General features: G+C 48.5%; 1 protein-coding gene across 3 annotated transcripts in view; it reads right to left on the bottom strand.

Annotated features, from left to right (window-relative positions):
- Positions 1–732: 732 nt before the first annotated feature.
- Nol10 (nucleolar protein 10) overlaps positions 733–25,104 on the bottom strand; it is an 87,693-nt gene continuing 63,321 nt past the window's right edge. For all 3 annotated transcript variants that reach the window (XM_036171048.1, XM_036171049.1, XM_036171050.1), the window contains 5 exons: positions 24,897–24,986; positions 16,037–16,210; positions 15,298–15,545; positions 5,893–5,995; positions 733–1,167 (listed from right to left, as the gene is read on the bottom strand). In XM_036171048.1, the coding sequence (XP_036026941.1) occupies positions 1,048–1,167; positions 5,893–5,995; positions 15,298–15,545; positions 16,037–16,210; positions 24,897–24,986 (735 nt within the window). In that variant the 3' untranslated portion in view covers positions 733–1,047. The remainder of the gene's footprint in view (positions 1,168–5,892; positions 5,996–15,297; positions 15,546–16,036; positions 16,211–24,896; positions 24,987–25,104) is intronic.

Raw genomic sequence — 25,104 nt, 5'->3', positions numbered from 1 at the left:
GGCATCTGGTGTTCATAGCACCATCAGACTGTGCAGATCAATGTGTTCAGCACCATCAGACTGTGCAGATCAATGTGTTCAGTACCATCAGACTGTGCAGATCAATGTGTCCAGCACCATCAGACTGTGCTGAGCAATGTGTCCAGCACCATCAGACTGTGCTGATCAATGTGTCCATCCTGTGGACTCCACACAGGCTCAGTCCAAAGAGCTCCCTCCCATTTCACTTGCACACACAAGAAACTCCAAACTATGGAAGCTGAAGTGAATTTTTAAATTTTCCACAGGAAGAAGTCCTCCTCAGAGAAGCGTCCAAATGAAAGCATCTCCTTTTCCTTTAATGAGCATTTGCCCATTTCAAATAGTACCTCAGCAGAAAATAACTATGTAATTTTGTGACAAGTTAAAACAAATAGCCCGTAGCATCCATTTATTATTTATTACCATTAATTTATACTCTTGATATAAAAATAGCTTAAAAAGTACACAGAAAGAATATAAAAGCAGGCAGGTAAGCCTGCCGACATAAACTCATGGACATATAAAGACACCAGGTAAACAGAAGTGGGACTTCTGTGTGGCTCAGTCCTGAGGGGCAGAAGACACTGTGAGCCAGGACATTCTGGATGGGCAGTGGTGGTGCACATCTTTAGTCCAAGCACTCAGGAGGCAGAGGCAGGCAGATCTCTGTGAATTCAAGGCCAGCCTGGTCTACAGAGCAAGTTCCAGAACAGTCAGGGGTACACAGAGAAACCCTGTCTCGAAAAACCAAACCAAACAAGACATTCCTACAACCCTTTTTCAGCAGAAACTTTTCATTTCATGTAGACTATTCAATATTAGAAACGGCGCCTGCTTTCCCCATTACCTCCAGAGACGACAGTATTTAAGGGGGTAACAACTTAGAAAAAGCACCCAGGACCGCTCAGGCCGGTGGGGGCCAGGTCAGCACACCATGACCACTCAGTTCCCTCGCCTGGGTCTGACTCCTCTGTGAGACTCCACGGGAAGAAGTGTTGCTTTCTGGTCACACAGGCAGTTCCCCGGTCAGTGAAAGGGCTGGCCTCTTCTGGGTCTGGACCTCAGGTGGCCAGCGGACCTACGCAGCTTCTTCCTCTCCTGGCGATGCAGTTTCTCAGCCTCCTGCTGCTTCTTCTGCTGTTCAGACTAAAAGAAACACAGGTGAGTAGAGGGATGGAAAAGAAAAGGCCAGGGACCATCTGCAACCCTAGGATGCAGCAAAGGGCTGTCCGGTCATGGAGTCCTGGGACCAATGCTGTACAACTCAGCATCATGTTCCAGCGGCTGGTGGCAGCAGCCGGACAAAGGCCAATTTCCACTGTCCAAAGGAGAGATTCTGACTCCCTGGGCAAGAGGAGAAGCATCCACACACCAGCCCAGCATACCGTAGGAGACCCCTGGGATGCTTTAAGGAGCCAGAGAACCACTCAGGCTCACTCAGCTTGCACACTAGAACAGTGAAGTCATTCACACAGACTTCAAATCAAACAAAAAAATGTCCTATTTTATCAAAATGTGTTATGACCCAAACCTCATCATTAGGACGAGCTCCGAAGAGCTTCTGGGTGCTCGGGATGGGGGAGGGAGCACAGATGAATCCAGCCTCCCCAGAAGGAACAGACTAGCTCTTATTGGCCCTTGCCAGGCTTGGCAGGTGGCTCCAGGTTCACAGCTCTAGGGTGTACCAGGTTGACGGAGGCGGTGGTTTGACGGGAGTTCTCCATCTTCATTTGCCTGAGAGGCAGGAGTGCTCCCAGACCCCACCTGCTCTCCAGTGGCACCCTACTCTCAGCAGAAGGTCAGCTGAATGGAGGAGCTGTGGAGTCTGAGATCCACACCAATGCATTTGGGAGGGGGGGCTGCTAGGCTGCACAGGGCGCAGCCTGGCCTCACAGATCCCAGCGCCCGCTGCACTCGGAGCCCTCACGGCACACCAGTGCTTCCCTCAGGAGGAGATGGTCTGAGTTTGAACAGCTGGTGTGGAAGGGAAGCAATTGATGCGGCCAGAAAGAGCCATCTCTGCATCCTCGGTGCTCCGACAATCAGCATCTCCCAATCAGCATCTCCCGCGCCCAGTGTTCTCTCCCCAGCCTCCCTTCCTCACTGAGTGGGGGTGGGGATGGCATCCTCCTGGTTCACTCCTCGGGGGTTTTTTTTTTTTTTTTTTGGTGGTGGTGGTGGTTCGAGGCAGGGTTTCTCTGTGTAGTTTTGGTGCCTGTCCTGGATCTCGAACTCATAGAGATCTGCCTGTCTCTGCCTCCCGATTGCTGGGATTAAAGGTGTGCACCACCACAGCCTGGAACATTTTTAAGAATAAAAACATTGGGGTTGGGGATTTAGCTCAGTGGTAGAGCGCTTGCCTATCAAGTGCAAGGCCCTGGGTTCGATCCTCAGCTTCACAAAAGAACAAAACAAAACAAAACAAAAAAGTGATGAGTTAAGAATAAAAACATTACCTCAGGCTGCTGGGGTGGCTCAGTGGATAAAGGTGCTTGCCATCAGCCTGATGACCTGAGTTCAATCTCCTTGGCCCACATGGGGGAGGAGAGAACTGAGGACACACGTTGCCCTCTGACCTCCACATGCATGACATGGCGCGCGCGCGCACACACACACACACACACACACACACACACACACACACACACACACACACACACACGCATGTACATAAAAATAGGCATGCTTGCATGGGCCTCTGCTCCCTAAAACACTGGTCAGATCCCTTGTCACAGGTGCGCCTCCTCCAGAGCCCGCCCTGGGGGCTAATTCTGTAAATGTGCCATCTACCCTGTCCATTTCCTTGGCAGGAAGAGCCGTAGGAAGACCCAGGGCTGAGCTGGGTGGCACTTCAGAGCACTGCACTGGTTTCCTGTGTTAATGGGGGGACTCTGGAACCTGAAGGTGCACTGCCCTGCAGACCAAGCTGCTACATCACGACCCCAGCAGAGCTTGACACAGCTATTTGATTGTGACGATCTAGGTTCTGGGTTGTTCCAGGGAGTGGTTGAGGTCAGGAGCAGAAGAAGGAAAGAACATTTTGCAGCTATGGATTAACAAGTTTCCCTAAAGGGCGCCCCCAAGCCTGAGACAGTGTCTACGCAGCCTAGACTAGCCTCACACTCATGATCTTCCTGCCTCAGGCCTGGATTGGGGTCAGAGACAAGCACTACCATGTCTGGCTGTGAAATGCGTTTTAGATACTGGTGGAAAATGATATGCTGAGTCCAGATGCACAGGATGCTGGGAGCTTGAGGTAAGAGCTTTCTGGAGTCTTCGGGTGTGCGGCAGTGTGGCCCGGTCATTCCAGTACTCCACAGGAGGAGCTGGGAAGAGGCCACTATTGTTCTGCAGACAAAGCTCTATCATTAGCCTCTCTCCCCAAGGCTGCACTGGGAGACTGCCTCTGTGGTACCCACTCATCTGGATTTATGGGGCAATTAGCTCTTTTCCAAGTCAGCTTTTCCTCCTGCCCCTAGCTCCTGCCCTGACTTCCCTGCTGCGGCCCACAGCCCTCCTGGGGAAGGGAGAGGTCAGGCATGGAGTGCTCGCCAGAGCAGTCAGTCTCCCTGTGAAGTCTACTGCCACAGCAGGAGCACCGGGGTGCTCTGGACAACTGCAGGATTTCCCTCGATGCCTCATACACAATGAACAGAAGTCAAAGACACTTTTACACACGAGCACACAAACATTCTCCAAATACATAGTTAACACTGATAAACCATCTCAGTCAGAGCATGTCAACCAAGAAATGAAGCACACAAGTCAAGCATTAATTGATGTAGTATATCCCCAATGGTTTCAACGCCTCCACTGGATTCTGAGGTCCCTTCAAGCAATTCTTACGGTATCTTCTCATCTTACCACAAATTTACCAAGTGATATTCAACTTGGAGTCTTCTGACTTAAAAGTTCTGTGTGGTGCTGTGGTGTGGTAGTGTGGTAGTGTGGTGTGATGTGGTGTGGTATGGTAGTGTCAGTGTGATATGGTGCGGTGTAGTGTGGTATGGTATGGTATGGTGGTGTGGTACGGTAGTATGGTGTGGTGTGGTAGAGTAGTGTGGTGTGGTGGTGTGATGGTGTGATGGCAGTGTGGTATGGTACTGTGGTACGATGGTGGTGTGGTGTGTGTGGTGGGAAATGAATGCATCTTCTCACTGACCAAAGCCAGGCCTCTTGACCAGCTCTGAGATGACGGGTTACAGTGAGAAGGTTCCAGCTGCAGAGAGCACTGGGAAGTGCTGGGGATGCAGTCCAGCTTGTAGTGAGCACTGGGAAGTGCTGGGGATGCAGTCCAGCTGCAGAGGGCACTGGGAAGTGCTGGGGATGCAGTCCAGCTGTAGTGAGCACTGGGAAGTGCTGGGGATGCAGTCCAGCTGCAGAGGGCACTGGGAAGTGCTGGGGATGCAGTCCAGCTGCAGAGGGCACTGGGAAGTGCTGGGGATGCAGTCCAGCTGCAGAGGGCACTGGGAAGTGCTGGGGATGCAGTCCAGCTGTAGTGAGCACTGGGAAGTGCTGGGGATGCAGTCCAGCTATAGAGGGCACTGGGAAGTGCTGGGGATGCAGTCCAGCTGTAGTGAGCACTGGGAAGGAAGTGCTGGGGATGCAGTCCAGCTGTAGAGGGCACTGGGAAGTGCTGGGGATGCAGTCCAGCTGCAGAGGCTGCTGAGCATGCACATGCACATGGAGGGCTCACAGCACCAAACAGAGAGAACAGCACGAGTGTGCGTGTCCTTTTCTGTCTGAGTTTCCCACTTCACTGAAAGTGGGCCCACCCAGGGTTGCTTCTGGTCTTCCCCTTGCTGGGGCTGCGCTTGGTTACGGTTAAGGAGCAAGTGGTGCAGCAGCACAGAGCCGCACAGAGACACTGGGGGTCTGTTCCTGGGGAGCCTGCTGGCAGAGGTCTGTTTCTAGAGAGGGGCCTGCTGGCAGAGGTGATAAAGTTGTGCTTATAGAGCAGAGACAGTAAGTTGACAATATGCCTTGTTAACACAAGTCAAACTCTGCTCATTTGATTTTGGAAAAAAATCTAATATATCAAGTAGTTTTAATTTAAAAATTCTGATGAATTACAAACTGAAAGTTTTAGAAAACTGCAAAAAATGTACTGCTAAAGTATGTTCCCATGTGAAACACACACTCTCCTTCTACATCGCTAGAGATGAGAGAAACCCACACTTAAAAAGAAAATGAGGGCCTGTAATTTTATGGCATGTAAGTGACAGGCCAGTTTAGAAATGGAGCCACAGGTGGGGTCGAGGTCACCCTTGCAGTCACCCTTTCTACTGGATGACTTTGTTGAGGAGCCTGACTGGGAATGAGAAAATTAGTTTTTGAGAAAGAGACCACGTTGTTCCACTTATTAGCCAATAGCAGATATTAAGCAACTTAGTCCTCCACAATGTACAAAAGGCGTCACACTGCAGCTAGCTGAAGAAATGGGTAGAGACAACTGACGGCAGATCCCCACTGGCTGAGAAAGCACTCTGGGAAATGGCTGTATTTGGGGTATTTGGGGGAGCCAGATGGGCTCCTCATGGGGCATTACAGCTAGCCATTTCCTAGTCCTTTCCAGGTTCATACTGGGTGTTTATCCTGTTCCTCATTCAGGGGGCCACAGAGGCCCAGAGGAACAGCAGGTTACCAGGCAGGGCTGCCTTCGGCATGAGGTCCCCCTTCCCCACATCACCACGACACTCCCAGCCAGTATTCCTCAGCTGTCACCCTGCAGGGGCTCTGGCCACAGGGAAGCACTGGAGTAGAGAACAGATCTTCCTCAAAGAGAGAAGTTTGGGAAAGTGGTCCAGAAGCCAGACGCATACCCACTGCTTTCCTGTACGAATTAAAAAAGAACACCAGGAAACAACTTACCCTCTTGAGCGTAAATGTCAACTGCTTGCTGCCAACAGTGGTGTCTGATACATTCAATGTCCCGTGCTTTGCTTCAAGTTTCAAACGGTCTTCAAGAGTTTTGCTGCAGGAGATTTAAAGGAATGGCACGTTACTGAACATGCTTTGAAGGAAAGTCTTTCACAAACATGGTAAACAGTGACACTTGTCTAGCAGAACCCAGAGGATGAGTCGGCTGGCCTCAAACTGTCATTCTCCACAAGCACACTGTAAAAACACCCATTAGTCCACTATCTAAGGAACCGGACCTCAATGGCTGCACTTATCTTCCTGAATTACAGTCCCCAAGCTAAAATGCAAGGAGCCAGGCTTCTGGTGCAAGGTCTCCTGTGACAGTGTGCAGTGACGGGGCGAGCCTATTCCACTCCGTGTGTGAACCAGTGAGGCGGGTGGACATGTGGCCCCTCGTTCACCTTCCGCAAAGCACTAGGCATACACTGAGTTCTCAGCCACAGCGTTGCTAGGACTCGCCTGGCTTTTCCTTCCTCAGCTGTAGGCAGTTCCCATCTTCCCTATGGACAACTTAAACACAAATCCAGCTGTCCATATTGTCCAGGAACAGAAACGATTTACACTTCAGGTAAATCCCTTTTTTTGTTTTTTGGATTTTTTAGAGACAGGGTTTCTCCATGTAACAGTCGTGGCTGTCCTGGGGTACTCTGGGTAAATTCTACCTGATCTCTTTACCGAGACATCCGATGCGATCTTAAGGTCTTGACACGTTTTATTCCAGAGTTAAATCTCAATTCACTTCTTGATCAGGTTTTCTAAACTATTCCAGTCTCTTTATACAGTGGGAATCTCTATTACTGTTGGCTGATCTGTAATTAATTTTCTTTTTTATACCTATAAATCCTTCATGTGATCTCCAGTGCTGGTGTGTGTGTGTGTGTGTGTGTGTGTGAGAGAGAGAGAGAGAGAGAGAGAGAGAGAGAGAGAGAGAGAGAGAGAGCGCGCGAGCGCGCCAGCCTGTACTGAGACAAAGACTTTTCTTCGACAGTCCAAGCTGGCTTTGATTTGAACACTAGGCAATCCTGCCTCAGCCTCCCCAGTTCTGGGATCACAGGCACGTACCACCACAGCCCACTCTCCAAGACCAATATCACACGCAAATTCTAAAGCAGCAATGATACATAAAACAACCTGCAAGTTACGGAATGTCCTATCATAAATCGGAACATCTCTAGACAGCCCCCCAGCTTGTTTGAGAGGGAGAAAACTCAAGTAAACCTAGAGTCTCGCAGTACGCCTCACTGACCGCTTCAGAATGGCCGCAGTCCGCGCAGACCCCTCTGAGGAGACCAGGAGAGTACAGAAGAGGGAACCAGACGGAGAGAACAGTCTGCTTTGCAATTCTGTTGCCTTCTCTTCCAAACAAGGAGGAGTAAAACACAGTGAAGGCCACTCCCCTCCCCACTCCCTCCTCCAGGGGCCCCGCCAACGGGCTCTAAGGTTAAAGCCACTACTGAAAACCCACGGAGGGAGCGGGAAGCAAAGGCGAGCGTGAGCTGCCCTCTCTAGCCTGGCCCGAGCTCTGTGACTAATTATGGACTGGAACCCTGCTCCTGAGGGAGCTGCTCCAGTCATGTTCCTCTGAGACTTTGAAGCCGATGTTTGATGTTCACACCATGAGAAGGAGTTGATCTCACTTCTCGACTGCGAGTCTCGTGCTGAGCGTACCTTCCTCTCAGTCTGAGGTGTCAGTGGTTAGCATAAAAGCGGCGCTCTTTTCTAGGCGATAATGTTATTAAGAAGCACTTTTCATCTTCAAAGTTCTTTACAGACGAACTAATTAATCCTTTCAACATCCCTGAGACAGAAGTATTTATCCTTTATAGACGGCAAAAGGGAGGTGGTGGTAAATGACTGGCCCCGGGCCCGGTGGGATCAAGTCTAAAGCTCGGGTTCCAGGGAGGGAGTTGTGCGCTTCACGTGTGTGTCAGACCACACTGGATTTACGCAATCTCTTCAGGAGACATGCCCGTCAAGTGTTCCCAGTGACGAGCTTCCACGTAACAAACTAGAAGACATTAAAATCTAGTTTCACGTTTTTAAAGAACTCAAGTAGGGCTCAAGCTGACTGCAGTGCGGCAAACTGTCCACCTGGGCAGATTCCTCAGCCTGCTCACGTTTGTTCTTTTTACAGCTCTGAACGGTCAGCTTCAAAGGTAACAGGAATTCTCAACAACTATGGAGCCACAGAGACAAAGTGGGCCACAGAGAACCTTCATTTGGGAAGTGAAAGACTGTAAGTCAATTGTGGGAAATTACCACTCTTAAGAGTCCCTGACTTCCTCCGCGCTAGGGCATATCACCGCTTTTCTCCCAATGTTCTCTCCTCTTGTGCCTGTAAAAACTTGTTCTGTCTAGGCTGCTTGGAGAGGCAAGCTGAGTTTTAGGACGAGCCATGGCAGAAGATCAGAGGCAGCTGGGGATGCTGTGCAGACTTCTACATTAAAGCCAGCTCGACTTCCCTCCCTTTGAATGTCAGCTTGCTGAGCGCGGCTGCCATCCAGCAGGTCAGTGTCTGCTGCCTGAGTGTGACGGGTCAGACAGACCACGGAGGACAGACAGCTGCAGAACACCGGGACAGGACGCAGAGAAGCACACAGGTGGGGATGGGATGACCTCCTTTCTCACCTCAGGCCCTCCTTGTCTCCCCCACACCCCAGGTCTCAGGTCTGGGGTATGTGTGTGGGGGTGATGATACATGACACGCTGTAATTGGTACAATTATGTATTTTCAGGATAAGAAAATGTAAGCAGGACAAGGTAAGAAAAAAACATGGTGACTGCTAAAAGAAGACACAGGAATTAAGATTAGAAGCCGAATTACTCAGCTACCCAGGATAGCACACAGAGGCTTCTCAGGTGAACAGCCTAAATAATTAGCAAGGAAACCTTAATATAAAAAAGAAAATGGGCATAAACTACAAGGGAAAAATCAAATGAGATATTTATTAGCTGCCCCAGGAAAGGGGAATGACTTACTTCTTTGAGGTTTAAAACACACACATACTTTATAATTTCTTTAATTAGCAACATTTAATTAAAAATCACTCCTCAACTAGGTTTTCCGAATGCCTTTGCAGGGGAGGACCAGCTGAGAGCAGAAGGCAATGGAGAGCCGTGTTCCTCAGCAGAGTCCAGTTACATGGCAAACAGAAGCCAACACAAATAGTGCTTCCGTCTTCAAAATTTAATTTCAGGCACTCCTAAGTCACTAACTTTGGGGGCTCAGCGGTTAAGAGCAGAGGACCAGAGTCTGAGTCCCAGCACCCATAGCTGCCTAAAACTCCAGTTCTGGGGACCTGACACCTGGTTGCCCCCACAGGTACCTGCACATACATGATGCACATAAATTCATGCAAGCACATACAATGTACACTAAAAAAGGCAGTCGTAATAACTGACAAATCTCTGCCTTTCCTGTAAAGGAGAGAAACACTCTCAATATTTCTCGTTTGTGAATGGTGCTTCATTTGCAAGGGATCAATTCAAGCAGTCAATGTGATGCCTCCTCTCTCAGCACGCTCAACAGTTGCCGCAGCTACGGAGAAGCAGGCACTCTGCTAAGGACAGCCTGACATAGCTGGATCACAGACAGCTTTTGATCCAGCATGTGCCACTGAGAATACATTCTGAAGAAATACTTGCAAAGAGTACATTCACAGCCATGAGAAATGGAAAGGGGCACAGGACCTGAAGACATACACCAAGAGGAGGGACTACATCAGGAGCCACACATCCACCCCAAAGACCACTGATACTCTCACACACACACAATTTCTAAGACTGTGAAGAGAACAAGCCACGCAACATGACTGCCATGACCTGTGCCTATGAAGGAGGAAGCTACTATCCACAGGAGCAAGGAAGGATGCTGGGTGCCAGCTGACAGGTGCAGTCTGGAGGTACAGCTCAGGCTCATGCATGAATGGATATCACACTGTCCTTCAAGTATGGGATAAGTGTCAAGATTAGATTTCTGAAGCTGGGCCTGGTGAAGCAAGCCTGGAATTCCAGCACTCGGGAAGCTGAGAAAAAAGGAAAGAATCTGATGCTCTGAATGTTCTCGTTTGTGGTCAACGTTCCTTCACTCTGAAGTGGGGGAATCTGGCTGAAGACTGAAAATGTGCCACAGACAGACAATGTGGTCACCAGGACAGGACACTCACTAAGATCTACTCAATTACTATCGCAGATGAGGTCCTCAAAGGCAGGAATTACCTCAGAAAATCTCTGAATTCCCATATCCTACCCCAGAGCACTGATTTAAAGAACAAACACACTCACACAGTGGATCAGAAGAGACCCCAGAAGCCACCTAGGGACTCCATTGGCTTCTGTTCCTCCATGTTGGGTCCTGCAGGTCTCTGCTGCCCCACACACCTAAGAGGACCTATGCGCCTACACCCCACCCCAGGCCAGCAAGCACGGTTCACATCTTTCTACCTCCTGGACCCCACCTGTGACTGGCTCCTGTCTCTACCTCCTGGGCCCTCAGCTCTGAGGAGGCACCTGCCTTTGGGAGGCTATTCTCTTGACTTGGCCCTGGCCCATCACTACCTGCTTCCTTACTAAAGCCACTGTCAACCAGTTCCCTTCTCTCGATGCTCTACTACCCACTCCCTGAGGTTGAGACTTCCCCACCCATTACACACACCCTCTCAAGCCTAGAGGACTGTCCCCATCAGGATACTGACACCTTTTCACTGCCACATCTCTAGAGATCAACTCTCCTGTTCAAAATATGTTTATAATCTCCTGAGCATTCCCCAGTCCAGTCCGTCAGGCATTTGGTTTGAGAAACAGTCCCAGACTGTCCCACTGAACCACCACCAAGAAGACACAGACTCTGTAGAGTCCATATGCTGAAAACCCAGCTCCATTCTTTATGTGTTACATTTGCACCACTTCACATGGAACATTCTGGACACTTCAACACCACCCTTGACTGTTCCATTCTGCCTTTGGACTAAATCACTAGCCAGTGCTATCGTTGGTATCTGTCTCCCCTGCCCCCGCCCCTCTTCAATGGTCTTCTGGGTAATAACTGGCTCGGTCTGTCAGCTCCTCCTGTCTCGAGGAGGCTTAGGCTCCACTCTGTCTGAGTGGTTCCAGACTGCCCCCATGCCAATGCTTTAGAGCTGAGGTACTGTACCATGGGTATCCAGCTAGGGGCCTCTTACACTTCTATGATTGAATTCCACCACAAACATGCAGTATTGTTATTATACAAGTGTTTCTATTACTCAGGGAGAGACTGGCATAGATTTGATGATGGTAATCTCAGCTGGACAGTTCTCCATGGCTTTCCAGGGACCTAGCGGAACCTATCCCCACCCCACTGAGTGCTCAGCTTTATGCCTTTCAAAAAACCAGTTCCAACATGACTCTCACAAAGACTTTGAGTTTCCCCCAAATTAAGCCCCTTTCTTCTTCTGTCTCTCTTCCACACCTCTCTGAGTCAGAAGACATCTGCTAGGGTAAGAGCAACCCAGGCATGTGTCCTTCCTTCCTTCCTGTCCTCAGGGTCAGGGAGGGTCTTAGCTCACACCAGGAACTCCTTGGATGTTTGAAGAATGGATAGTGGGTGGGGAAGCTGATAAGTGGCTGAATAACTCACAAATACAGTTAGCAACATGCAAAGCACGGAAATTTGGGTTGGTAGACATACGTATTTATCTAAAGCCTGCTGACTACCGACTGCATTTACGTTCTCCGCTACAAAAATGATTTCAAGCTGGGCAAGTCCAAGTGAATAAACACTTAGACATAACACATCCGTTTTGATGCTCTCTGTTCTGGACTCTGAAGGAGAGTGGTTCAGTGCTTATTAACAGTATTAGGGTCTGCACGGTCAGGATGGGCGACAATAATCCAGTCAAGGCTAGCATCCAATGAGCTGCTTTGACTGATGCTAGCACACTCCAGTGGGTTAGTTCTTTAAATAACAGGGCTTTTCAGGCTCACAGAAGCAAAGTAACTTCTCCAGCTCTTTTCAAAGTGAATGTTTAATTTTCTAAAAGTGTTTTACTACAGTGGGTTCATTCAGCTATTGCTTATTTATTATCATTATTATTATTATTTTTTTTTTTTTTTGAGTTTTTGTGTAGCCCAGGCTGGCCTCGAACTCGTGATCTTCCTGCCTCCGCCTCCTTCAGCAAATCCTACTGGCGTGTGCCACCACAAGCAGCACTGATTTTTTATTTTAAAATTTTAGTTTATTATATTTAGTGTGCGGAGAAGATGCATGCGTGAATCAATTTATAGCAGCCAGTTCCATCATGTGGGATGTGGGATCAAACTTAGGTCATGAGCAAGTGTCTTTACTACAGAGCCACCTTGCCAGACCTGCTGTTTATCCTTAAATTTAAAAAAAAAACAAACAACTACGTGGAGTGTGACCTGCATGAGTGTGTGCTGTGTGTGGGGATTCCTACAGAGGCTGGCAGAGCGAGTCAGATTTCCCTGGGGCTCGAGTTACATGTGGTTGTGAGCTTCCTAATGTCAGCGCTGGAATTGAACTCAGGTTCTCTAAAGAACAGCAAGTGCTCTCAACCACAGAGCCATTTCTCCAGCTCCATTCAATGAGAATTATTTTTAAAAGTGTATTTTACGTGTATGAATGTTTCACGTACATATGTGTGTGTGTACCACGTGCAGGTAGTGTCAGATCCCCTGGAACTGGTGTTTCAGAAGGTTGTGAACTACCCTGTTGGTGCTGGGACCTGGACCTTCGTCTATTGCACAAACAACATGTGCTCTATCTGCGGAGCCGTCTCTTCAGCCCCTAAACACCAATTTTTACTCTGTTTGTTTCTACATTACTGTCCTGCTCCAGCCCACAGGAAGAAGGTTAGCGAGCTGAGTCACACACCCACCCCCAGTGTGGCCTGATTTCATGGTTACACTGAAAACAACCACTGCTTCCGAGCAGTGCTACCCGGGAAGACTGGGGAGGGGTGACTGACAGTGGCTCCCTGTCCTGTCCCTGCTCTGGTCCAGCCACATGAAGCAGGACAAATGCATCGGAAAATCTGACCAAGACATGCACCTGGAGAAGCTTCTGCACACGCTCTGTCCCAACACAAGGCCTAAGAGCGACATCTGGACAAAGCAAGTTGCACAGTTACGAGGCACCCGCCCCACCAAGTGGCTCAGCAGCTTCTCAAAAGGCTGTGTAGAGAGCAGCCATCCGATGTGATTCCACTCACAAGTCACTGCGAGTGTATTCCAGCCTGAGCCAAGGGGGAAAACCTAAGCCAGCCTGGGCTCTCTGCAGAGTGAGACTATCTCTAAAAACCAAAACCCGACAAACAGCAGACCCCCAAAGCAACACTCTATGTATGACCGTGTGTGTGTGTGTGTGTGTGTGTGTGTGTGTGTGTGTGTGTGTGTGTGTGTGTTATCAGTAGCATCTTTATTCTGTAACACACCTTTGTGGGAGCGGAAGGAACCACTTACCGTTTGCTGTCCCAGGCGCGTGTTAGATAAGCTGTTGAAGTGTGAGGACGTGAAAGGCACGGCCAAACCCCAGAAGCATCGGGGATGCCTTCCCCACCCAACCTTTCACCCCCTCGGCCTGCTACACACCATCTTTCCTAAATGGAAAGCTGGGTGCTGGAGAAGCTCCAGGGACGGGACATGGTGCCGGCTCGACCTAACTAGCCTGGCTCAGTCCTCTTTGGCCTCAGAGCTGCTCCCCAGGGCATCCCAGCTTTTCTCTCAGGACACCTCCAAAGACCACCTAGAGTGTCCAACGTTATCTCAATGCTGTTCAGAGTCTCACACGGAAGAACCATCGTTTGATACTTGACAAATGGAAATAGTCTAAAACAATACAACTTTTCTGAGGGCTGATGTTTTCCATTACAGTCAGTGCTTATGACACAAAACCATCTAAGCCATGTAAGGTGGAGAGCCAGGAGCACCAAGCATCTTCACATTGCTGCACAGCCATGACGAGCAGCAGCATCTCCAGGACATGCTTATCTTCCCCCACGGACACTCTGTTCCCCCTCCTCTCTCCAATAGGCCCTGACAGCCATATCTGACTAGTCTGTTGTTCTTTGCATCTCTCCATTCGGGTGCAAAGGGCTTACAATTTCTAGCAAATGTCTGAATAATATTCCAATAATCAGGTAACGGACATAGGGTAAACATGACCAAGATTTTCACATGTGTTTGGCATATTTGCCTATGTGTGTGTTGTGTAAATGCACATACACATGTGTGTGCATGTATGCAGAGGCTAGTACCCAAAGTTAAGTACCTTCAATCACTCTCCACTTTACCTTTTAAAATTAATTAATTCATAAATTATTTTTGAGACAGGGTCTCTCCATACAGCCCTGGATACCCTGGAACTTACTATGAGCCCTGGTTGACCTTGAATTTGCAATCCTCCTGCCTCTGCCTCCTTTAATCCCAGGGTAGTGTGCACCACTACACTTGGCATCTACTTTATTTTTTTGAGAAATGATCTTTTACTGAACTCAGTGTTTGCAGATTTGGCTAGATTGACTGGCCAAACCCCAGGGATCAGATGTTCCCAGACATGAACAACTGCATCAGTTCTTTTGCATGGGTGCTGGGTATTGAATTCAGACCCTCACAATGGAACAGCAAACAGTTTACCAACTGAGGAATCCCCCAGTCCTTGATCTGGTTGTTAAAAATAATTTCTGGCCAAGCAGTGATGGTACGCCTTTAGTCTCAGCACTTGGGAGGCAGAGGCAGGTGTCTCTGTGAGTTTTGAAGCCAGCCTGGTCTACAGAGTGGATTCTAAGACAGCCAGGGCCACACAGAGAAACCCTGTCTTGAAAAAGCAAAACCAAACAAGGCAAAAACTAAACAATAACAAAAATTTCCATTAGCCTATCATTCCAGATCTCAAAAGCGAGGTGGAGGCAGGAGAGTGGCAAGTTTGAGGCTACCCTGGCTTCACTGCAAAACTGTCTTAAAACCAACTAATTAAACATCACTTTTTTTTAAAGAGGCAAAAAACAAAACAAAACAAAACAAAAAACAAAAACAACAACAACAAAACCCCAAACCGGTGCTGCCTCTGCTACCGCTGTCTGACCTCCAGGGCATGGACAGGCAAGTCACAGGAGGAGGGTGTGGCACCTGATGGTTAAAAGTGTTCTAACAGATGTCAACAGACCAAAACGGCAAAAAGGTGTTTAACAAGCAGCTAGGGCCCAGGGGCTTTACCAGTGAGTTTCCTGCGGGGGTTGGGGCGGTCCCCTCCTTCACATCCCCACACTTTCCCCTGGGACACACCACCTGCGAGGACAGGAGCCATCACTGGGGCGGCGTGCACGGGGAGAGCAGGGGGGACCCCACGGCGGTACTCACTTCATCAGTCTCTGCTTGGTGGCCGACTCGCGGAAGCTCCTGAACTCCTCTCCCGCCTTGATCTCATAGAACTGGGGCTTCAGGACCGTCTGCTGGTCCTCCCTCAGCTGCTCCAGCCGCTTCACTCTTTCCTCCTGCTGCAGAAGGCGACGCTGCTTCCTGACCTCCTCCACCCAGGCCTTCTCATCATCCGAGCTCTCCGAACTTTCCGCATCGCTGGGCTTCCCTTCCCGTTCTTCCTCCTCTTCCTGAAATTACAACAGCGAGAAGAGCTCTTCCCCCAGCCAAACACGGCTCGTTAGAGGCTGCAGCCCATCGGAGGACGTGACAGCCGCTCCATCGCACATCAGAAGACGTGCCTTTAGTTAATAAGATATACTCCAGGGTGAATGTCAAGCAATTAGTATGCAACTAATTACCTCTCGTGTACGGTCAAAGGCTTTGTAATTCACAGAGAACTGTGTGTTAAAGCAGCAGCTAACAGACGGTATCTGTCTTTGTGAAATGTCACGTTTCCTTTCACTCGAGGCTCTCAGATTTTCTGTACACACACGAATCACGCATGCACACATGACACAATACGACATGAGAAGAGAAGGGACTAACGGAGGGAAGGGGTGAGGAGGTGAGGAGGAGGAGGAGGAGGGGGGGGGGGACGGGGACCTGCTAGGCGGAGACTCGTCCCGTCTCCTTACCACACGGTGCACGCACAGTGAAGAACCAGTGGAGGAGTGCTTACGGTCTTGGGCAGCTCCTGCTGCTCCAGGAGTCTCAGCTTCTTCTTCCGCTTCTCACTGATCCTCGAGACGAGCGGGTTGAGAAGCCGGAACTCCTCACTTTCCTCATCCACCTGGAAGTCGGGGTTCTCGAACATCACTTTAAATCGGTCATCTGTGAGGATGTTCGGGAGGCTCTGCAGAGAAAGGGGCAGTTGAAGTCAGTAGATAGTCAAGTCTCATCGGAAGACGGCTTTACAACACGTCTCTACTATAAACCAACAAGAACACAAGGTATAGCTACTAACATTGTAAAGTGTCCAAAACTTCTTTAAAACCGCTCTCTAGGTTTTACTTCCCACCAACAAAAGAAATCTACTGACATACTTAGCAGCTGATTGCTAATTCTTGGCCATTACACATAATGATCTAAGAATGAATCTTTTGAACTAATTTTATACTTAATATATAGGAAATAATTTTCTTCAGTTGATATTTCTAGTGCAAAACAAATAACCCAACATTTTCCAAGGAAATACATAAATCGTAAAATAGCTTTTAAAGCACAGCTACCATTTTAAACTAAAACAAGGAAGCTTCTCAACTTCACATTCTACAGGGGAAGGCGCTGAAGTGGTCAGTCAGCATGCATGTGTAGGGAGGCTGGCAGCAGCAGTTTACTGACTTCAACTAAGTTATCTGGAAGCCAGGACCCTTCCATGCATTCTAAGGATAACTTTATTCATTTTCTTCCTTGGACCACCGCTTATTCTTAAAGAACACAGTACAATTACTACACAATAAAGCTTTGGCTATTCAGAGTCATTTGCATAGCTCAGAACTGACACTAAATTCCTTTTCATTTGTACTATGTTAAGTAGCAAGCTTCCTAACATGTACAATAAACACATTACACAGATGATAGTCTGTGCTCATGTCACAGATGATAGGTATCTCACGCTCAGGGCCTGGAAACCGGAGGGAAGCAGCCACTCAGGAACAGTTATAAATCAGAGGGACGGCCTGGAACAGAGCTGGGACAGGCCAGCCTGCTTGGGATGGCTCTTGCTTTATGGAATAGACTTTATTTTACTGGCTGATGCTCTGCCTCTGAACTAAGTTTTGAATGCAGCATTTGTATGGCAGAGATACATAAAAACAAGGTAAATCACAAGACATGGGGGACTATGGCCCATTTATTATGTGTATGAGACTCTAAATTGATAAGCCCTTAACTAAAATTCTAAGAGACACCAAATTCAAAAATCTTCCTTGAGTAAACATCATTTCTAAAACAGACCAAGGAAAGAAAAGCTCTAGTTCCCGACCCCAACTTCAAAGGGAAGAAAAAGCCACAATGTGTTTGCAACAAGGCACCATATGAAGAAATATTCAGAATGTATGAAGGATGTGCAGATGTATGAAGGATGCTCAGAATGTATGAAGGTACTCGGGAAAAGGACAGTATTCCAACAGAAATACCATGGGGGTATTCTGGGGACAAGGTGTCTAGGAGACTGGATTTGACAAATAGAAATTTGAAGAGAGGGGCTGGATGGCTCAGCAGTTATGAGCCCATGCTACTGTGGCAGAGGATCTAGGTTCTGTTCCCAGCATTCACACTTGTACACACAATACAAATATTCTTAATCAAAAACAGAAGAAAGATGAAGAGAGCGTTTCATCTGACTGAGGGGTAGAGAATCAGATGGCAGCAGCAGACCAGCAACTTGGAAAAGGAATCCTAAAAAACAAAACTAAAACCAGATCAGGCCAGACTATAGAACCGCCACCGCTCCACGACCGTTCTGCTGAGGTCTGGGGCCACTGTTCAGGAGAGGCAGGAAGAGGAAGAGAGCTGAAGAGCCTGTGAGGGGCTGCAGCACACAAGGAGAACGGCTGAGAGCGGCCGCAGTGTGCCGCACGGCACAGGGCTGAGGGACGTCCTGGAGCCCGAGGAAGATGAGGCCAGGGCCTGAACTGGGTGATGGAAACCGAAGGGAGGGACTGATGCCAGTCAGGGACCATCACTGAGAGACCAGTCTCTACAGAACTGATAGGGATTAGACACGGGCCGGAAACAGCTCTTTGCCATTGAGCCTGAGAGAGTGGACCGCTGGGAACGATGGGTTTGGAGCCATCACTGGGACATCAGGATGAACGCTGTGGACTAGAGCAAAGGGTGAGAAATAATGTCCATTTAAGACTAAGTGTGACACAGATGTCATCCACATTCTGCACGACACCATTCGGTGCCTTGAGAACAATAACGCACAGGGTCTCAGAAGACAGGAAGAAGGCTGCCAGGTGAATTTTAGAGTCACCTGTAGATAGATACAGGAAAGGTGATATTGGCGGTCAATCAATATTTCAGGTCAATAGCTATGTGCCCACTTTCAGGTTAAAAAACAAAGAAGGAAAAAACTTAATACCTTGCTGTATTTACCAAAGTTATTATATTTAAAATAACAAACTGTTAAGTAGACTATGTTGCTAGTGTTTTAAAGATTTTCCCTCTTAATTTACAACAAACAAATTATTCTGCCTAAAGACAAGTGTGCTTTAGATGAATGATTATAAAACAAAAACTCCTTTGACCCAGCTGTAAAAGTATTTCCCCAGGGATTTTTGCTTGTCTAATTGCTTGTTTTCAAACCTGTCTTAAAAGAAAAAAAGAATAAGGTAGAAATGTTCTTGAAGTAGTTTACAAGTGTCTGGCTAGTGATCTGCCCTATAAACACACACACACACACACACATACACACACACACACACACACACACACACACACACACACACACACTCGCGTCAGTATCTGGAAAACACATGAAGCGGTGTTCAGCACTCCCTCAGAATCACATTTGTGGATCTGAGCAGACACTTGCTATTACCTTGTCCCGATACAGAACACACAACAAATGTCGGCCACTCACAACACTGTCTGTCTAGCCCCACCTCTAGCCAAGAAGAAGCGAGGGGAGTCGAGTGGGGTGGGCAGTCCCGTGAGAGAGGGAACTGTGCAGTCATGGAGGAAACGAGGCGGCAGGCCAGGTGGAGGTGCTCTCCCAGCCTGCATTCGACAATCCGCAGGATGCTGACGCTCAGGCCTCCTCCCCTTCCAGCAGGGACACCTGGCTACAGACCCGAGAGCTGCTGATGTGGGCCATCTCCCAAATATCTCAGCTTGTCCCCACCTCTGCGTTTTCCTGCAGCTCTAGTCCCTACCCCAAGTATGAACTCATAACCGAGACCATGGCAGAAAAAAACAATTCCCCCCTAAGAGAATTTCCCTAACACCGAAGACCCAGGTTTTTGGGCTGAGTGACTCAGCAAGCAGCCAGCAATCCACCTGGGCCAGACTGCAGGCTGGAAGTGCACCCAGTACGGCATGGTAACCATGAGAGCAGTGCCAGGAGTTGCCTTTCTTATTTCTGGAGTGACCCTCGCATCACTGGCTGGGGAGAGCACAGGCCAGGAGTGTGAGGCTCCTGTGAGAACCTGCATTCTGTATTTGCCCCCATGAGCCCTTACTGGGCACTCATCTGGAGACTGGAAAGTGTTTAGGAAGAAACCACACTCCTTCAGAAACCCAGGGTTCTCCCATTTCTTTGTCCAGCATAGGGAAGGACATGAAACAGCACAGGGAGACCCCAAGATTGGAAGGCGGTCAGCCCAGAAAGTCTTAGGACGCACAGACAGATACATCTGGTCCACACAGACTTTTGCCACCAGGTCCAGACTTGTGCTACAGAGCAAGGAGCTGATGGGTGATAACGACACAGAACGATTCCTAACTCCAGGAGAAACCAAAGTCATGTGAGGTGGTTCAGCTACAAATAGCATTTACATAGTTACAACACTGTAAATGACCAAATCTGACTTAACCAAAATTACCAGCCAGCTTCAGTGGGAAGGCAAAAGTCAAGAACCAGCATGAAAGGCAACAGCAGGTCAGAGTTTTATACCAAAATAACGAGCCACAGAGACGGAAGTGCGAGTCCCCACAGAGACACAAATGAGGCAGGACAGACAGGATGACGGGATGACTAGGGAAGATGAGGTGTGATGGCCAAGCCTCCCAGCAGGCCTACAGAAACATCTAGCTTTTAAGTATTCCTATCACTGTCATTAAAAGGGAACACATGAATTGTAATTGGCAGTTGAAAAAAACTTTAAGTGATAAAATTCTAATGTTAAAACTATCTGATGAGTTGGGCGGTGGTGGCGCACGCCTTTAATCCCAGCACTTGGGAGGCAGAGGCAGGTGGATCTCTGTGAGTTCGAGGCCAGCCTGGGCTACAGAGTGAGATCCAGGACAGACACCAAAGCTACACAGAGAAACCCTGTCTCGAAAAAATCAAAAGTAAGTAAGCAAATAAATAAATAAATAAATAAATAAATAAATAAATAAATAAAGCTATCTGATATAACCCAGTATGTTTGCACATAATCATATTCTGGCCCAAGAGCAATGAATTACCATTTTAATGGAGAGCCTCAAGGGTGCTTACTGAGTCCCGTGTGCTCTCACCCCAGCACACACACAGCCTCTCACACACACAGAACCCAGGAAGAACGCACTCACCCCAACTGCAGCATCAGAGGGAGGCTGAGCCAACAGGGCTGGCGTGCAGCAGCACATGAAGCCAGGGGACCCTTAAATGGGCCCAGGTACCTGCACATCTCAGAGCTGCTCATGCGTTGGGGAAGCTCAACCTGGGTTTGCTGGATGCACGTAATTACCACCACCAAGTTCTAAGTTCCAAGAGCATTGAGACAGTGCTCACTGACACTGTGCAGGCTGCTCCCCACGGTGGTGTGCTCGACATGGACAGGCTGGAGGGTCAAGGGCTTACTGGACTCCGTACGTCATCAGTGGGAGCAGTAACTGGGAAGAGCTTTCTCGTCTGCTTCCAAGAGCAGGAACGGCAGGCAGAGCTCACTTTCTGTCAGAAGGCAGCAGCAGCTCTGAAGACTCCCACTCACAGGCGGGACTGATGGTCTGCAGTAGCCCGCAACTCTTCCAAGCACTCTTTAACGACTGGGGGCCAGGGAGAGTTCTTCCCTTGATTTGTGAGCAGTTTGGTTTGAAGATAAAACCAGTGGATGACGAATTATATAACTTGTCTAAGGGCAGATTTTTAGGAGACCATATATTATGCCTGTATTTCAAGAATAACATTGAATACTGATAATGGGGCCTGATTTAAGTCAATAAAAAGTAAATCAGGGCCCATTTTACTAACCGAACTTCCTCCCTAGAAGAATTTGGTGGTCAGTGATGTAGCTATAAAGACAGAACTGGCTATAGAGAGCCAGGAGGAGACACTGCAGGTGACATGAGAATGTAACGTTTTCTAAGCTTCGCCACCTCTGCATCCAGCACCAACAGTAAAGCCCAGTAATCAACGCACACCATCGGTTGTGGAATTCAGAAGAGAAGCTAGCAGGAGTAGACGCAGAGGGAACTGGGGACTCACCTGGAAGTGACATCCAGAAAGTCTACTCCCAGGGAGCCCACAGATGAACTTAAACAACAGCAGGCCCTTAAAACAGAACTCAGGGGTTGGGGATTTAGCTCAGTGGTACAGTGCTTGCGCCCTGGGTTCGATAAACAAACAAACAAACAAACAAACCCACAACAACAAAACAGGACTCAAATTTCAGTGACCTCTGAAATCACCCCACTGTGGAATGAGCACAAAGTGTAAACTCCCACAAACTCCCACTCTTATGGGACTAAGAGCCAGATTCGTGACCGGGGACCACCATGGTGCTTCTTTCGATCCACTTAGTGATGCGCAGCAGGTCACCAGTTTACACAGCCCAGGAGCATGGTGTGCCGGTGCTGGCACCTGTATCCCAAGGATATACTCACTTTACCAAGAGGCCAATTAACAGGGAGAAAGAGATGAAAATATAGTGGAGGGAGGGGGGGAGGGGAGGGAGAGGGGGAGGGAGGACAGAGCAAAGAGCTGGGAGTGGAAAGAGGGACACTGTCACCTGGCTGGGACTCCAGATGCAACTGAGAAAACAGTGTGAGGCAAACGTCTCAAAATATATGAGAACGCAGCTGTAACAGCAGGGAAATCTCTCACTTGGAATGATACCATTCATATTAAGGAAGCTTCCAAATGGCTAGGAGGGGCTTGGTGGCATAAGGCTTGCCTGGAAAGCATGAGACCCTGGGTTTAATCCCCAGCGCTGCAGAAATGGATGCGCTCTTGGAGACAGTTAACGATATTAACAGGGCCAAGGATGAAAATCTGGAAGCTACCCAAACTTAAGACAAGTATGACAGTTTACTAGGACAAGGGTCCATATTAAAAGCATGGGAAGAAAAGACAGCAAGAATTGTTCAAATTGTTCAACAGTGTTTACAAAATAAGTAACTAAACAAAACACGAGGATGTCCTCTCCCGCTGGGATTTACCAGTACATTAAAAGGCTTCAGTTTGCCTGTTTTCATTTCCCTGGACAGGGTGAGCATCTCTGAAGTTCTCATGAAACCCCTGGGGAGGGGCAGCGGTAATTCTCCCACCAACGATGAGCACTGCTTTGTGTGCTTCCAGCTGTCAAGGTCATTTCTACCACCCTGTACGACCTTGCCTCCATCCAACCTCAACAAAAGACTCTCAACAGAAGGGCGGAAGAGATGGCTCAGGTGGTTAAATGTGTCCCCAGCATCTGCATGAAAACCTGGGTATGCAGTGTCCCTATAATTTCAACACTGGGGAGGTAGAGACAACCAGAGCCCTGGGGGCTCACTGGCTACCTAGTCTAGTCTCATCAAGGAGCCCCAGGCACCAGCCAGACACTGTCCCAAAACCAGTGTGGACAGCACCTGAGGGAGACATGATGTTCAGTGCATTAACACATACACAAAGACACCGTCTCCAACACAGACTTCTGCATCTTTATCCTCACAGCCTTGTGAGAAGGCGCTGCCATATACCATGCTGTTTAAAACAGCAAAACTGAATTTAGTCCAAGGACCCTCTAGCACCGTTGTGCTGAGGACCACAAGCACAACATATACCCCTAAGTGCATACATCTACGGTCTAAATTAGCTCCATTCTTCTAGGAGCTTCAGGCCAAGAAAGTACAATGACCACTCAGTGTGGCTTGTAAGTGACACTGTGATGTCATAGGCAAATCAGCCTCAGGCTCGGCCAGCAAGGTCGATGTGACACTCGGGGAGTATACCAGCAGAGCAGGAAGGCACCCATCTCCAGCCTGTTACACACATGGCCACACACACTGCTGTACACTGGGAGGTGCACAGCCACAGCACAAAGATGTAAGTTTAAATGGGTAAGCTTAGGTCATTGTTCAGCACTGGTTAGTCGTCATGTAATGGAAACACAAAACCATCTATGTAGTTGACTTTAAAGGGGCTCCCTAAGGTTGAAATAATTTCCTTAAAGAATGTAACAGCCTAGGGTGAAAGGCTGCCAGAAGAGGCTGAGGAAGAGACAGCAAAATGGAACGGGGAGTCTGAACTCCGAGAAACCAGCGTGCAGCGGGGCTCATGCAGCTGGAGCTTGCATTCACCCCCTGGTTGGAGAGCAGAGAGAAAGAACCAGCCAAGAAGCCCCTGGGGATCCCCAAAGCTCAGCCCACTTCACTCCATAAGCCTGGTCTTCATGCTCCCTCGGGGGGAAGTGAGGGCGGGGTGTGGGGCAGTCCAGCACACTGGTTCTCTGCCTGTCTGCTCTCAGCAGGACAGGAGGGAACAGGACTGGGGGGCTCCAGAGTCTTTAGAGATCTGGAAAAAGGAGGCACATTTCCCCACCTCGGAACACCACCAAGACTGCACTGGCTTTTACTGTCTTCTGGCTAGTCCCTGTCTACTGACACCCCAGGAGAGGCAGGCAGGTAGCAGCTACCTGTCAGCACATCGCCATGTCCCCTAACGCCACGTCAAAACCAAAAAGCAGCTATTTCTAGAATTAAAAAACCCTTCACCCAGGATGATCCCTCAAAATCATGCAGATCAAGAGGCTCACATTCCCATGTTCACTTCCAGAACATCAAGGGCGAGCTGATCTGACAGGTGTCGCTCAAAGAAGTCATGTGTGCTGTTCCATGACATAACGGTAGAGTAATGAGGGGTGCCTGGGCCACAGGGGACTGGGTTCAGGTGATGCTGAATGCGGCAATTCTGTTGTGGGTCAGAGATGCACCACTGGAGTCCAGAGCTCACAGGGGGCTAACCACACAGCAGCTTCCCTGCCACATGCAGACGATCCTAACCGACAGGAGCAAACTGTTCCTGAGCCAGGAGAGGAGGTGGCCGCACAGACATAAGTTCCACATAAAATAAATGCAGATAACAGTCAGAGACAACAACAAGAACCTTGTCAGAACATAAAAAAGCAACAGTTATTTAGAAACAAAAGGACTAAGAAAGTTATAACACAGAATATGTAGCCATTTAAAATACAGAGAATTTTTGGGTTGGGGATTTAGCTCAATGGTAGAGCGCTTGCCTAGCAAGCGAGCAAGTGCAAGGCCCTAGGTTCAATCCTCAGCTAAAAAAAAAAAAACAACAACAAACAAACAAACAAAAAAAAACCCCCAGAGACTTTTCAACAACGTGGGAAAGTAACACTGTTATCTTCTAGAGCCTGGGTAACATTTCAGCATATACACAGTACTCTCGATATTATAGTAACTTTAAGGGGACTTGGACGGGAGGAAGTCTGCCAACACGAAGGCTCTCCCTATAGGGCGACTTTCAACTTGACATTTCTCCATATTTTCCAAACTCCCCACACTGAGCACATTCTATTTCAACAGCAAGAGTGGCGGAACCCAACGACAAAAAGATACAGTGCAAAGCAACTTACTGATGCTTTCTCTGCCTCGGGACATCTTACCTTCACTTTCCTTTTCAGTGTAGACTTCTGCTTCTCCTCTTCCTCTTCAATTAATTTGAGTGCGAGTTCTTTGTTAACTTTGGGCAGTTTCTGGTGGAGGGAATGCAATGCGATGCACTGACGTAAAGGCATTGAACATACAGGCTGCAGCTCTGAGCAGCGTGAGTTCACTAAGGACGGCTCATCTTACTTCTTATTTTATCAGCCC

The sequence above is a fragment of the Onychomys torridus genome, chromosome 21 (assembly GCF_903995425.1).
Source record: "Onychomys torridus chromosome 21, mOncTor1.1, whole genome shotgun sequence".
Taxonomy (NCBI): Eukaryota; Metazoa; Chordata; class Mammalia; order Rodentia; family Cricetidae; genus Onychomys; species Onychomys torridus.
Note: the sequence above shows the minus strand (reverse complement) of the source record. Positions and strands in the feature narration are given on the sequence as shown.